This window comes from Anabrus simplex, chromosome 4, assembly GCF_040414725.1.
Source record: "Anabrus simplex isolate iqAnaSimp1 chromosome 4, ASM4041472v1, whole genome shotgun sequence".
NCBI classification, from domain to species: domain Eukaryota; kingdom Metazoa; phylum Arthropoda; class Insecta; order Orthoptera; family Tettigoniidae; genus Anabrus; species Anabrus simplex.
This window is the reverse complement of record NC_090268.1, coordinates 60,604,833-60,619,099: the sequence shown is the minus strand read 5'-3', so window position 1 is coordinate 60,619,099 and position 14,267 is coordinate 60,604,833. Positions and strand designations below refer to the sequence as shown.

General features: G+C 39.8%; 1 protein-coding gene across 1 annotated transcript in view; it reads right to left on the bottom strand.

The window, feature by feature from the left end:
• LOC136872160 (uncharacterized) overlaps positions 1-12,637 on the bottom strand; it is a 28,780-nt gene extending 16,143 nt beyond the window's left edge. The window contains exons 1-3 of the mRNA XM_068227350.1: positions 12,544-12,637; positions 12,105-12,158; positions 11,772-12,026 (exon numbers count right to left, since the gene is read on the bottom strand). Coding sequence (XP_068083451.1) covers positions 11,772-12,026; positions 12,105-12,158; positions 12,544-12,637 — 403 coding nt within the window. The remainder of the gene's footprint in view (positions 1-11,771; positions 12,027-12,104; positions 12,159-12,543) is intronic.
• Positions 12,638-14,267: the final 1,630 nt, after the last annotated feature.

Below are 14,267 nucleotides of genomic sequence, written 5' to 3'. Positions count from 1 at the left end.
TCATATTGCAGATATTCTGAAGGTTCCTCACTGTTAAGTAAGTTCTCAAAGTATCTAGCTAAAATTTCCGCATTATCTTGATTAGTATGTGCCTGTTTTCCATTAGTATCTCTCATTAGGAGTGTTGGGGGAGTATAATTAGTTTGGTATTGCCGAAATGTTTTATAGTAATCTCTTGTCTTATGTTGAGTAAATGCTTCGTCAATAGAGTGTAACATCTCCGTGTGATAATTTCTCTTAACCCTTCGGATGATTTTAGCCGTATGTCGTCTAGCAGTAACAAGTTCTTCGCGTGACTGTTCTGTTTTCCGTTGTTGATCAATCAACCATACCTTGTGTCGGTGATGAATCGCTGCATCGCACTCCTCATTCCACCAAGCATGATTTTTCCTCTTTTTAACGGGAGCGTTTTCCTCAGCAATGGTTTTTAACTTGTTAATTACCGTTCCCAAATCATCACTTAGATAGGTTTTAGATTGTTCATAATATAATTTATTGTTAATGAGATAGCTAGGGTCATATGTTTTCTTCCTATTACATTTGGAGAGAATGCGTTTCTTTTTTGGAGTTAATTTTATTTTAATTTTGGACAAATAATGATCTGAATCTATGTCCACTCCACGGAGGACCCTCACATTGTAAATTTCCTTATGATAGTTCTTATCCATAGCTACATGATCAATTTGGAACTCCCCTAATTTAACATTAGGGCACTTCCAAGTCATCAGTTTATGTGGTCGTCGTTTGAATCGTGTGGTTCCCAAAAGTAGCCCATGATCAATACAAAGATCGATCAATCTCTGACCATTCCTGTTAGTTAGATGATGAGCTGGCCACTTACCTACAACATTACGAAACTTTTTCTCACGGCCTATTTTAGCATTGAAATCGCCAAGCATGATTTTAATATGGTTATCGGAAATGTATGATAATAGTTGGTCTAGTTCTTCCCAAAATTTGTCTGTGTCTTCCCTGTTGGTCCTGTTTTCTTCATTTGTTGGAGCATGGACGTTTATCAATGTGTACGGTTTATTCTCTACTTTGACTGTCATCAATGCCGTTCGGGGGGAGGTGGAAGAAAAATCTTCAATTGAATCTAAGATACTAGTATGAACCAAAAAGCCGACTCCAAACTGAGGAACACTCTTTAGTACTCTTTCACCTGGGGGACCCTTGTATAGGCGATATCCCCCTGACTCAAGGGGGTCTTGATCCGTATTACGCAATTCTTGAAGAGCAGTTATCAGTATCTTATGTTGATCTAAGACGTCTGTGAGATGTTTTAATTTGCCCACTTTCATTAATGAATTTATGTTCACTGTAGCAAAATATGAGAACTGTCCTGATTTATTAAATTTAAGTTTCCTCTTGATCGGATGGGTCTGCATGTTGTTTAAAGGGTTGCAGGCGCTCCGACTCGCCTTGGTCTTCCATGTGACACCCCACCGTATCCGAATGGTGTCTTTGTTTGGATCTGATGATCGTGTGTATCCAAACCGGTGGATATTTCATTAGAAGACTAATCATAATAGGCTGATTGTCTGATCAATGATCAATACATTTCTGACCAAAGTCAGGGCTTACAATGCCAGATGTGATCTGGCAAGGTGATGAATGGTGAATGATGGGTGATGAAAGATGAATTGTGAAGAAGGCTTTTTGCCTTATTTCATCCTAGTTGTTCAGGACTGGGAGTAGGCATTTCCTCCATACCCCGCGAACGTTATGGTTTTCCCACCAATACAATGTTTCTCGATGCTTGTTTTTACGTTATTTTAAATGTTTTAAAATGTGAATGTATTGGTCTCTGAGATTCTCAACATGCTTTACTGCACATATATGAATGGCCTGATTAAGGATTTAACTACTATTTTTTAAATTTTTCGATCTCTTTCTTCACACCTTTGAAGGCTAACAGCTCTAAAAAAGGAATGTTTAAAATGTACTGCAAATGATTTCTTACCCATACATTAGGACTGTTTCCCCAGAAGCAAGGGAGTTTAAAATCTCGATATCCCTCATGGCAACTAGTTGGCAAGAGGTTGATTGAATCGAAGTACAACATGGACAAAACTTGGCGGGAAAAACAGACTACATCAAACCCTGATCAGCTAGGACTGATTGATTGATCACCGATCCCTGCAGGAAACCTCTTGGTTTTGATCTCACAAGAAGGATATGGACATCTCTGAACAGAGTGCAGACTGGTCACGGAAGATGTAACTTCTGGCTACACAAGTGGGGGAAAATTCCTAGCCCTCAGTGTGACTGTGGTGATGCAGTGCAGACCATTCATCATATTTTGACGGAATGCCCCCATTACGGTCTTTCAACAGAGGATACGGAGGATATGAAGACCTTCAGAATGCAAGTGACGATGCAGAGAAGTGGATTTCTTTGGACATTAAATTGTGATTTTTAGTGATCATAAGTGGATATTACTAGATATTTATTACTTGTGTATAGTTTTACCTTCATATTTGTAATCGTATCCTCTGCATGCCATATGAAATAATAATAAACACATGGCATTGTGGTTGGCTACTATTTCCTTATTCTCCGTAGGTATTTATTTCGTGGCACGTCTTTGTTCGTTCTGTTGTTGCCCATGTAACGTTATTTATATCAGCTATGTTTTTCTTTGCATCACAACTCAGTACATTGATCTGTGTCTCACTATCATTGAGTGTCTGTATTGCGTGAATGAGTTCTGTTGCACCATGGATGTGTGTCGACTTTATTCTACGGTTCATGTTGTGGAGGTCTCTATCTTATTACTCATGTATCAATTTGCTCTCCGATGTCCACGCTATGTGGTTGTGTTCAAATTTCTGTAAAATATTTTCACCGCCTTGTCAATACTTATACATTTTATTTTATTTAATTACCGTACATGTACATGTTCCGAGAGCCACCGCTATCTTCTTCAGCGGTGCCAAACATTAATTGATCCTTGGACTATGGTACAATGGTATAATATAACAAGTATATATGAATTTTGAAAATTGTTACAACAATTTCTCTTAGTTTCACCTTTTGCTATTTACTATGACATTTGTTGCAGATTTTACTGGAAATTTCCTAACTAATGTAATCTATTAAATTGATCTCTATATGTTAATTTATGCCCTTATTTACATCTGAAAGAATAATTATTTCTTCTTGTCTAAATTTCACATTTACTTGTCATTTAGTGGAAATCCTTAAATAAATCAATTTGTAAAATAATAGATAACATCTATAAATAGTCTTTATCCTAAAATCGTAAAATCATAAATAATAAATATCAATTCGTAAAATAATAAATAACATCTATAAAATTAGTTATCCTTTAAAATGTTACTGCTCTCTTCTTTCTTCTTAAAGTCTGCTATAATTTTCTAGACCTCTCATATCTTCTCTTAATCTCGTCCAATTCTTCATTCCATCTAATTTATCCAAAAATTAAAATGATGTGATATTGGTCTGAACCCAAACAATATGTCCTTCCTTCCTTGTTGTCAATCTGCTACTCTGCTACTGGTCACGCGATGACAATGCTGGTCGCTTTCTAACTGTCAAACTCTTCAGCTCAGCTTAGGTACCACACCTTGAAGAACTATTAAAAAGGTCAGTGGAAATATATGATGTTTCATTGCATTCTCATTCTAGGTTTAGGAATCGCAATAATTTGAATGATACAATGTAACAACTCCATGTCTCTGCCAAAACCTTCTGGCCACGGGGCCAGTTACAGGTCAGATGGGCCGGAGAGCAATGTGTTACTTGGGGCAAGTCCATTGAAGATGATGTATGATTTATTTCCACTCTTGGGGATGGCGATCTAAAATCAACAATGGCATCTATAAATGAATTACTGAATTATGGACAAAGAAAGCTGTTCCCAGAATTGATGGTGATCTTCTTTTACTGCCCAATTTATTCTCCCTGACTGCTGGTTGCCCCTTTATTACCCTGTAGCTGCCCATCGTAGACACTTCATTTGAAGGAAATATTGTTTTCTGTACTGCGACAAGTAGCCTGACCTGATATTTCTGTAGTTCCTTGCCGAGCTCTATCAATTTACCAATTCTTAGGAGGACGTTCACATTCATGGTCTGAAGAAATATTCTTCTTGCTTCTGTTATTATTATTATTATTATTATTATTATTTATTTATTTATTTATTTATTTATTTATTTCCAAAGAAAAAAGAAATCTTTCTAATATGCATATTTATGTTTGAAGCAAGCATATTCTCTTTTCATCAGAAAGGCTTTCCTTACTTGTGCTGGGTCAATGACCTAGATGTTAGGCCTCTTTAAACAAAAAGCACCATTCTAGTTGCACTAGTCCGCATTTTATGTTCTCTTTAGGGCCAATGACCTATATATTAGGCCCCTTTAAAGAACAATAATCATAATTTCTTTAATTCTGCCATCCTTAGTTATTCCTGTCGTTGGTTTGACTCGTTTCTGAGTAGTTTTCTTCTCCCAATAAATTCACTTTGTCTGTGGATGTACTTTCGATGACTGAACAGACCAATCCTAGCATGAAACAAGTGTCCACACAGATTGCACAGAACTGTTGGAAGAGGGCGTGGTTGTGCTGTACAGAGTTTTCGTGCTTGTCTCATGGCCTCTTCACATCTGCGTCGTTCCCTTTCAAACAGGTTTATCAGCAGCAGGGATGGTCCGGCACTAAGATGAACGGTCTTAAAAAAACGTGTCTCAGGTTTGTAGATTGAGACCTGTTATCTTCATCAGAGTGTGCTTAAGCTGGTCATGGCGCCTCATAAGGGCTCCACGAGGTCTGGTGCTGGAACAAAGTTCACCATGCATGTTTTGACATGGAAATCTGGTATTACTCATCTGACGGACATGGCCAATCCATCTAAACTGATGACCTATGATGGACGATTCTATGCTCCTGGCATATGCTTTCTAAAAAACGGCAATGTTGGTGACATGTTCTTCCCTTTTTGATCCTAAGAAGGGATCAAAGTTTTTGTTAGTGGAAGCGCAAGGTTTTCAAGTCCCGTCGGAAAAAGGGTCCAAGTTTCACAACCATACAGCAATGCTGTTTTACCTTCACGGTCAGGTCTTTATTCCTGGTGTGATAGTCATTCAAATGCTGCAAGGGCATCATCAATTCCCTTCTCCACACCTTACTCACAGTTACAGCGCACGGATAGGATACTACCCAAGTATGAAAAGTGGTCTACCTGCTGAGATGGAGACATTGAAATGTGGAAGGGTTGTGCCTGGTGAAGGTTGTGCCAGGACCTTGATCCTCTGGACGATAATGGTGAAACCAAAACGATCACATGCACTCTTGTAGCAGTAAACTGACTGTTGCAATTTCTCTGGTGTGAGTGTAGGCGATCCAGCATCATCTGCATACAGCATTTTGGTTACCTTTGAAACCTGGGTGAGCCTCCGGGAGTGGTCTAGCTAGATTGAAAAGCCCTCCATCAAAATGGTACCTCACCTCCACACCTGGGTTGTTCGTAGACGATTCTTATAGCATGGCAGCCAAATATAATGCAAACAGTGTTGGAGCAAGTGCACAGCCTTGTTTCAATCTATGAGTAATACGAAATTCGTCTGAGATCCTATTCTGACGGCAAACCTGTTCGGTCATGCCATCACGGAGGGCCTGAACCAGATCAATAAAACGCTGAGGACAGCCAAAGTGTTACAGCACCACCCACATAGCAGCTCTTGGAACTGAGACAAATGCCTTTTCCAGGTCATGAAGGATTTAGAAGAGAGGATTCTGTTGCTCTCTGTATTTTTTATGGAGTTGCCTTGCACAAAAAATCAAATCAGTTGTACTGGCTGTTTGAAAAGCACACTGGCACTCGGGGAGGACTCTCTCAGATATAACCTGGAGGTGGTTAAGCAGAAATCTGGCGAGGATTTTACCTACAATAGATAGTAGTGATATGTAGTTGCCACAAACACTGCAATCACCTTTCTTGAAGACTGTGATGGTAGTGGCATTTTTTTAGTTCACCAGGTACCTCTCTGACTTCCCAAATTTTGAGGATGAGAGTGAAATCTGCATTTTGAGGGATTGACCACCAACATGAATTAACTCCAGAGGGATGTTATCTGGGCCAGGTGCCTTTCTAAATTTCAGTCGATTGAGAGCTACACTAATAATAATTTCGTGTGGCTATTTCTAGCCGAGTGCAGGCCTTGTAAGGCAGACCCTCCGATGAGGGTGGGCGGCATCTGCCATGTGTAGGTGACTGCGTATTATTGTGGTGGAGGATAGTGTTGTGTGTGGTGTGCGAGTTGCAGGGATGTTGGGGACAGCACACACACCCAGCCCCCGAGCCATTGGAATTAACCAATGAAGGTTAAAATCCCCGACCCAGCCGGGAATCGAACCCGGGAACCTCTGAACCGAAGGCCAGTACGCTGACCATTCAGCCAGAGAGTCGGACAGAGCTACACTGAAATGTGGTAAGTTGGTGGAACTGCCATTCAAGATCTTTTGGGCTGTTGAGGCACACCACGAAGAAAGTCTTCATCAGCAGTGGAAGGATGATTCAGAAGGGTGGAGAAATGTTCCTCCCAACGTGGCTGTCAGTAACAGTGGTAGAGTTATCAGCACTTTGTACCTGATGAAGAACAAGATGGACCAAACAGCTCTTTTATTCCTGCGTGAAAGTTCCTGAGCTTTCTGTAGCCACCAGGTATTCTTAATTTCTCTTATCTTTGCCTGTCATGTTCTTTTGAGTTCCAGAAAATGTGCTTCCTTCACGTTGGAGGATGGGTTTTGATGATGGGATAGATAGGCTTCCCTTTTTGCGCTGATGAAAAACAAAAGTTCATCACTGTTGTAGTCAAAACAGTCTTGCCTTTTCTGCTTTACAAAACCAATGGTTTCCTTGGCTGACTTTGTGATCTTCCACAAAGTGGGCTATTCTTGCAGAGCATCATTTGTGTTAACTGTATAAACTGTCAGCTGTACATTGATCACATTCTAAAATTCTGTGGCAAAGGATTCATCCTGAAGTTTAAATGTCTGGACAAGATTTGGAGATGCCTAGGTGGTTTAGGGCATATGGAGATCCTGAGCTGACAAATAAGTAGTTTTTGATCAGTCCGACAATCATCAATATTTCTTAGTGTTCTGATAATAAGTATAAGGAAAGCAACAGATAGGGAATCTGCCACCTGGGCGACTGCCCTAAATGCAGATCAGTATTGATTGATTGATTGATTGATTGATTGATCACACTGCCATATAATGCCGTCATAAAAAATGTGCCAATGCTCGAACAAGGATGCATCCACGCGCTCTTGAAACAGGTAGGCAGTCGAAACTGAGTGTTGGTGATGAGTAGGGCCCGGATTTTTTAAAAATGCATATGCGCATATGCAATTGCATATTTTGACATATTTTGAGGGTTAGTGCATATTCTAGACGTAACAGCATATTCCGGTATATAATGTCTGAATTTAAGGATAATTACAAGAACTACTAAAATAAATCTGTTTTGTACATCCCTAGCTAGTTGCCTATTTTATGTGCATCCCTCGCTAGTTGGTATTTTCGACTGTCTGTGTAACGGCACTTTACTTTCACAACTGACAATGGCAACAGATAGCTTAGGTGTGGGTAGGCAGGCTGGACTTCCCTGAATTCCTTTCTCTACCACAGCAGATAATAATCTCAGGGGGCTGGGCACTTGGTCAGGACAGAAGTATCTTCAGTTCACTAGTTACGTTCCATTTTAGTGCCCTGCATCTCGTTTCTAAAAGTGTTAGTTTTTAAAAAATGCCTAAGGAAAAGAGCAGCAGAAGAGATTTACTAAATCAGTGGGCGTCGGGTAATAGGGACTATTCAACAGATGGTGTCATCGTGTACTGTCAAGTTTGCTCAAAGGAAGTGAAATGTGAAAAGAAATTTCAGCTTGAACAGCATTCAAAAACAACTGCACATATTAAAGCAAAGGAGGAGAAGAACAGCACACCACAACAACTACTTTTTACACAGGTAAAGCCCAAGTCCTGTAGTCTTAATACATTTTCAAATGATCTTTGTCGGGCTTTCGTATGCAGCAACATTCCATGGAATAAATTAAACAATCCAGTTCTGCGATCATTTCTCGAGAAATATTGCGTAAATCAAAAAATACCAGATGAATCAACTCTTAGGAAAAATTACCTACCTCTGCTATATGAATCTACCCTGGAATTGATCCGTTCTGATATCGGAAGTAACTGTGTCTGGATATCGGTGGATGAGACAACGGATTCGTGTGGCCGTTACATAGCAAATTTCGTGGTTGGTAAATTACATCCAGACGAACCCGGTAAGCCACATCTTCTTGCTTGTAAAGTACTAGAGAAAACCAACCATAGCACAATAGCAAGATTTGTAAATGATTCTCTGCGACTATTGTGGCCATCTGAAATTGAGACTAATTGTTGTAAAGTGCGTGTACTACTCACAGATGCAGCTTCGTATATGTTGAAAGCAGCAAAGGCCCTCCAAGTATTTTATCCAAAACTCATACACGTAACCTGTTTAGCGCACGGATTACACCGCATTGCAGAAGAAATATGCGCACAGTTTCCAGCTGTTAACAATTTAATTGGATGTGGGAAGAAACTGTTTCTGAAAGCACCAGCTCGTGTCCAGCTCTACAAAGATTGTCTACCTGAAGTTCCTTTGCCACCTGAACCTGTCCTGACAAGGTGGGGGACATGGTTATCTGCAGTATCATTTTATCAGGAAAGAAGTGGTTACAAAACTTGAAGATGAACATATTGCGTGTGTCCGTGATGCAAAAGGTGTGTTTGAAACCGCTACTGTTTATCAAGATGTGAATTTCATTCATGCACATTTTTCTAAACTTCCAAAAGCCATTGAGAGCTTAGAATCTTCTGGTACTCCCCTCCATGAATCACTTGATCTCGTTGAAAAAGCTGCCTCTTCGTTGAATTACGCTCCAGGCGAAATTGGAGAGAAGATTAAATGCAAGTTAGAAAAGGTGTTGAATTCGAACCCAGGACTGAAGAAGATTAAGTTAATTAGTCAATACTTGAGTGGAACTAGGGTATCCTTGCCAGATGTATGCTCCGAAACGTTGGTGCCCATGTATAAGTACTGTCCAATTACGTCAATTGATGTAGAACGATCATTTTCAGCCTATAAACTCATTTTGACGGACAATAGACATAGTTTGTCTCCAGAAAACATTGAAAGACTACTAATTACCTATTGTGATGCTTCTTTTTGCAATAAATGATACCTGTAAATAGGTAAGTGAATAAAATTGCATGTTTTTAAGAGCATATTTCCTTATTTTCCGTGCATATATTGTAACTTTTAAGTGCATATTTGCATGCATATTTTCAGGTTTTTAGTGCATATAAATCCGGGCCCTAGTGATGAGTTGCTGCTCATAGACCAAGAAGCAATAGTACATTTGCATTACAACTGCCAAGTCCTTGTTTACCCATCACATTTTTGCATAACCGATTATCTCTCCCAACTCCAGCACTGAAATTACCAAAGAGTAAGAGCTTATCTGTAGATGGTAAACTGGTGATGGTTGTGCTTAGCTGATTGTAGAACTCATCTTTTACATCATCATCAGCATCTAAGGTTGGAGCATAGGCAGAGATGAGAGTCATAAAAGTAACTCATATCCGCCTCCATGCCTAAATGATTAGCATGCTGGCCTTTGGTCACAGGGGTCCCGGGTTTGATTCCCGGCAGGGTTGGGAATTTTAACCATCACTGGTTAATTTTGCTGGGATGGCGGCTGGGTGTATGTGTCGTAATCATCCCGCAGGTCATCTATGGGCGTCTAATCAAAAGACCTGCACCTGGTGAGCCAAACATGTCCTCGGACACTCCCGACACTAAAAGCCATATGCCATTTCATTTCAAAGTAACTCCTGAAAATGGAATGTGGAGAGTCATAAGTCTTTTGCTGATTGCAATACAATAATCAGTTTAAGTCGTCACAGTGAATCCCATACCATGGATGTAACGTTCTTGCTCCTCCTTTCCCTTCCTTAAGATGGTATATCCTGATCCAAAGTTCGTAATTTTGCCTTCAGTGGGCAGTCTGGTTTCACTCAAAGCAGCAGCATCAAAGTTGAGTCTAGAGAGCTCATGGGTAACAAGAGCTGTTCTTCTCTCAGGCCTGTCATTATCTTTCACGTCAAGTAAAGTTCTCACATTCCACGTTGTGATTTTCAGAGTGACTCTTTTCCTGCTTTTGATTTCTGACTGCATGGGGGGAAGGGGTGACCCACAGGGTGCGGCCACCCTGCCGGATATAAGATGTGACTTCTGATGTTTAGCCCACCTTTCCTATGGCCTTCCCCATGTGGAGTGGGCAGCAGTAATCTTAAACAGGCCTACCCAAACACAGATGCAGGACCAAATTCCTGACTAGTCACAGGGTCTCAGGGACCATTACACATCAGCTGCCAACGTACAGGTCCTAACTAGGAGCTTCCAGTTTCACCCATATTCTGCCCCCACCATCCATATCCCAACATTGCTGGACTTCGGAAATAATAAGTGACATTTGGAAGAAGTGCCACTGGCGTGAGTTTGTTTGGAGTGGATCTTGGCTTGCCAGGAAGTGACCTATGCACTGTGATCTCCGAGCCATGTCCTACGGCACATATGGAATGAGACATGCAGGATCAAACACCGAGACTGAAATCAACTGCCACAGACTCAAAAGTACTACTGAGGTGCGCCTTCACTGCCAGTTCATCTGGCATGACCTCTTCTGCCACCACAACCACTGGAAACCATGAGAGTAACGGATTCCTCCTTCGCTTGTTCTGCCATTTGGCCAAAACACTTGTGATGGGTTCCAGTGTCATTTCCTACACTGAGGGGACCATCAAACTACCTAAAGGGGCTCATCTGCCCAAAGCCTTTGACTCATTTAGGAAGTTGAGTTATTTACCGCCGCCCGACACTCGACACTGGCTGGCTGTACGGACTTACTCCATTACCACAGTGGAATATCCAACCAGACACAATTATTCTTAATGCAAAATTCTAAATTCCCATGAGGGAATTAGACATTTTTCACCAATAGAGCATGTCAAAAATGTCAAAAACATATGCGATATAAGGCTTTTCAGGTGTTTGCTCTATTAACCAGCGTTTTGTCTTAGGTCTGACACTAGACTCATCAGAGTGGGATGTGTCAGACCCTCCCCACTGACGCTGGGGTGTATGCAGGTGTGGGTAGGGTCTGACACACCCCACTCTGATGAGTCTAGTGTCAGACCTAAGATGAAACGCTGGTTAATAGAGCAAACGCCTGAAAAGCCTTACATCGCATATGTTTATGACAATTATTATGTTCCAAGTAACAATATTCACTTACTTCCTTTAAGACTTCATTGCCTAATCTAATATTTCCTGCATCACTTGACCTTGTTCAACTGCATTCTATTATTTTTCTTTCAGATTTATTTATTTTTCATCTTGTACTCCTTCTCCAAGCTAACAGAATGGTTGATGGAATTCAGTGAACATGAACAACTTAATTCTCATTTGATGTTAAGAAGAACTGAGTGCATCCATTCTACTGAAAAATCTTGCTACAATACAGAAAGTCTCCAGAAATTATACTCACTTTGTTCGAATCTAAGGACTGAAGTCAATACCAAAAACTATTACAAAACACACCTTACCGCAATCCATCATATAAACTACGTACTGCTGCATCCTTGGGCAATATTATTGGATCTTCAGTGCAAATTTAACAATTAGTATATAAATCCTACCTTTTGTAAGAATATGCTCAAAGTCACACACACTGTTGTAGAGAGTAATGACGAGTCCCTGTGTGAGTTTATGTTTACAATGGCAGGTTCTTGTAGCATCATCCTGAAGTACCAATAACCATGATGTCTCCTTGCTGGGTATACACACCATGTTATATAGCCAGTGCATCATGTGGGAACAAAGGTTGGTACGTAGTGACATCGACGTTTCTCCTTTTGGTAACAGCCTAAATAGCACCTGAGTTACACAAGAACCTAAGAGACAATAAAAAAGTAATTAATAAAGAGTTGCAAATATTACATGCTAGAAACCATGATACCTGCTTTACCTACCTCTTGAGAAATATGTCAAGTTGATGTACCTCTTGTCCACAAGTGCACTAGATTCTGAAATTTTAAAAACAATAATTAGTTTTGTGAAAACCTGGTCACTTATCATCATTGTTATGACAGAATTAAATTTCATTCCCAGCAAACTTCACAAATTATCAGCTTAACATACTTAGTGGTGGTGGTTATTGAAGAGGAAGTAAAAACTGCAACCATTCTCTAATTAGAGCGGAATACTGAAGAGGTCTGATACTTAGAAAATTGAAGGTATCAGCCAAAGAAACACAAGGGGCACGATGGGTAAGAAAATGAATACCGTTGGGGTCAGAAAAGAACAAGAGTTGACCAAGGCAGATTGGATAGGGTAGATGAAAGTGAGGAGCTTGGCACAAGTAAGTGGAAGCAATGCAAGGACATGGATAAGGGAACCATTGTCGCCAACCCACGCTCCCAAGTTGAGCCCCTGCGGCCCCTTTCAGTCGCCTCTTATGACAGGCAGGAGATACTGTGGATGTTATTCTGCTGCCTCCACCCATGTTTCTAGACCAAGTCCACTATCTCACCATCAGATAGCTCCTCAATTATTCTCAAGTAGGCTCAAGAATTTTTATTTATTAATTTAACCATTATGGTTTTATTTGTTTATGGACCGTATCAACATAAATCCATCCACCACTGAATTCACTGTTAAATATGCACGTTCCACCTAATCAATACTATTAAAATTTGTTTGATCTACATCAAAATTTTAATCCTCTCAGCCGTTATTCTTGGCTTTCTGGATCTCGAACCAGCTTTCAGATCCAGGTAAAAATCTCTGACCTGGCTGAAAATTGAACCCAGGCCTCCTGGTAAGAGGCAGGTTCGCTACTCCTAGACTGTGGGACCGACATACAGTACATCCACGTCCAGTCAAAGTCTTTTTTTTTAACAAGATATAGGAGAGTCCCCACTTAATAGAGAGAGCAAAGTGAGAGTGATCACACATCCCTGTTTGACATCCATTGCGACCTGAAAGGTCTCATTACCAAATCAATGGGAAACCACAGAAAACCATCTTCAGGGCTATCGACGGTGGGATTCAAACCCCCCCCCCCCCCCGCACCAATCTCCCGAATGCACTCTCTAATAGGATACAATAAAGGTAATAAAACAGTGAAATATTGCCTGTATACTACACATTATGAACTGTTCAGTGTTAACATTTGAAAAATGATCTGAACTACAATGTAACTATGGTGATTAAAAATAATATAGCAATTTCAAGGCACTTACATTTGAATCTTTCCTATACTTAATTGATGCTTCTAAATGGTCAACAGTACTGAGAGGTAAATATCTTTATTATGTCTCCACATTTAAATTTTTTTAAAATATTCTCAGTTGTCTTCTGACTATTAAATTCAGAAGCTAATACCTTCTATTTTAAAGAAATGTAAATGTATAAAAATATTTATAACTTTAAGATTTAACATAAATACTAACCACAGTTATGGCAGAGTGTGTTCATAATCTCTGTATACGGTGTAAGGACCCGCAGAAGCTCAAACACAGCTACTATTACTTCCACTTGTGGACAAGCAAAAACCACCTCTTGAATGATCTGGGACATAAGCTTCAACCTGCAAACACACAGCACCTACAAAATTAGAAATATAATGAAATGTTTTAACTCAAATGAAAACAGTAGTTGTAAAAAACTACAGAGAAGAACCACAGAAGTTATCTAATTTGAAATATTAACTCAACAAAGATGTTTTGAATCAACACCTGAAACATTTCTTAACATTAATTACAGATTGGCAATCGTCTCTGAGATCCAAAATGAAAGAAGAAAACTGCTACAATACTTTTCTAGATATAAACAAAGATTTTGATATCACCAACCTCACTCATCTCTTATCAATCAAACATATGCATTTGCTTATTTTACTTCTTACATCTGAAACTTTCAAATACCTAATCATCTACATATTAAAACAACTGATGAAAAGTAAAGTCAGTCAGTACGGCCATTCTATCTGGTCGATTTCCTTCATTTTTTTTTTAAACTGAAAGATATTCATGCACAGATTTGTCATCAGGCACTATAAATCACTTAACTTTCGCCTTCCTCAAATTATTTGATTTTTTCAACTTTTTGTCTCTTTGAAGCTATCATATCTT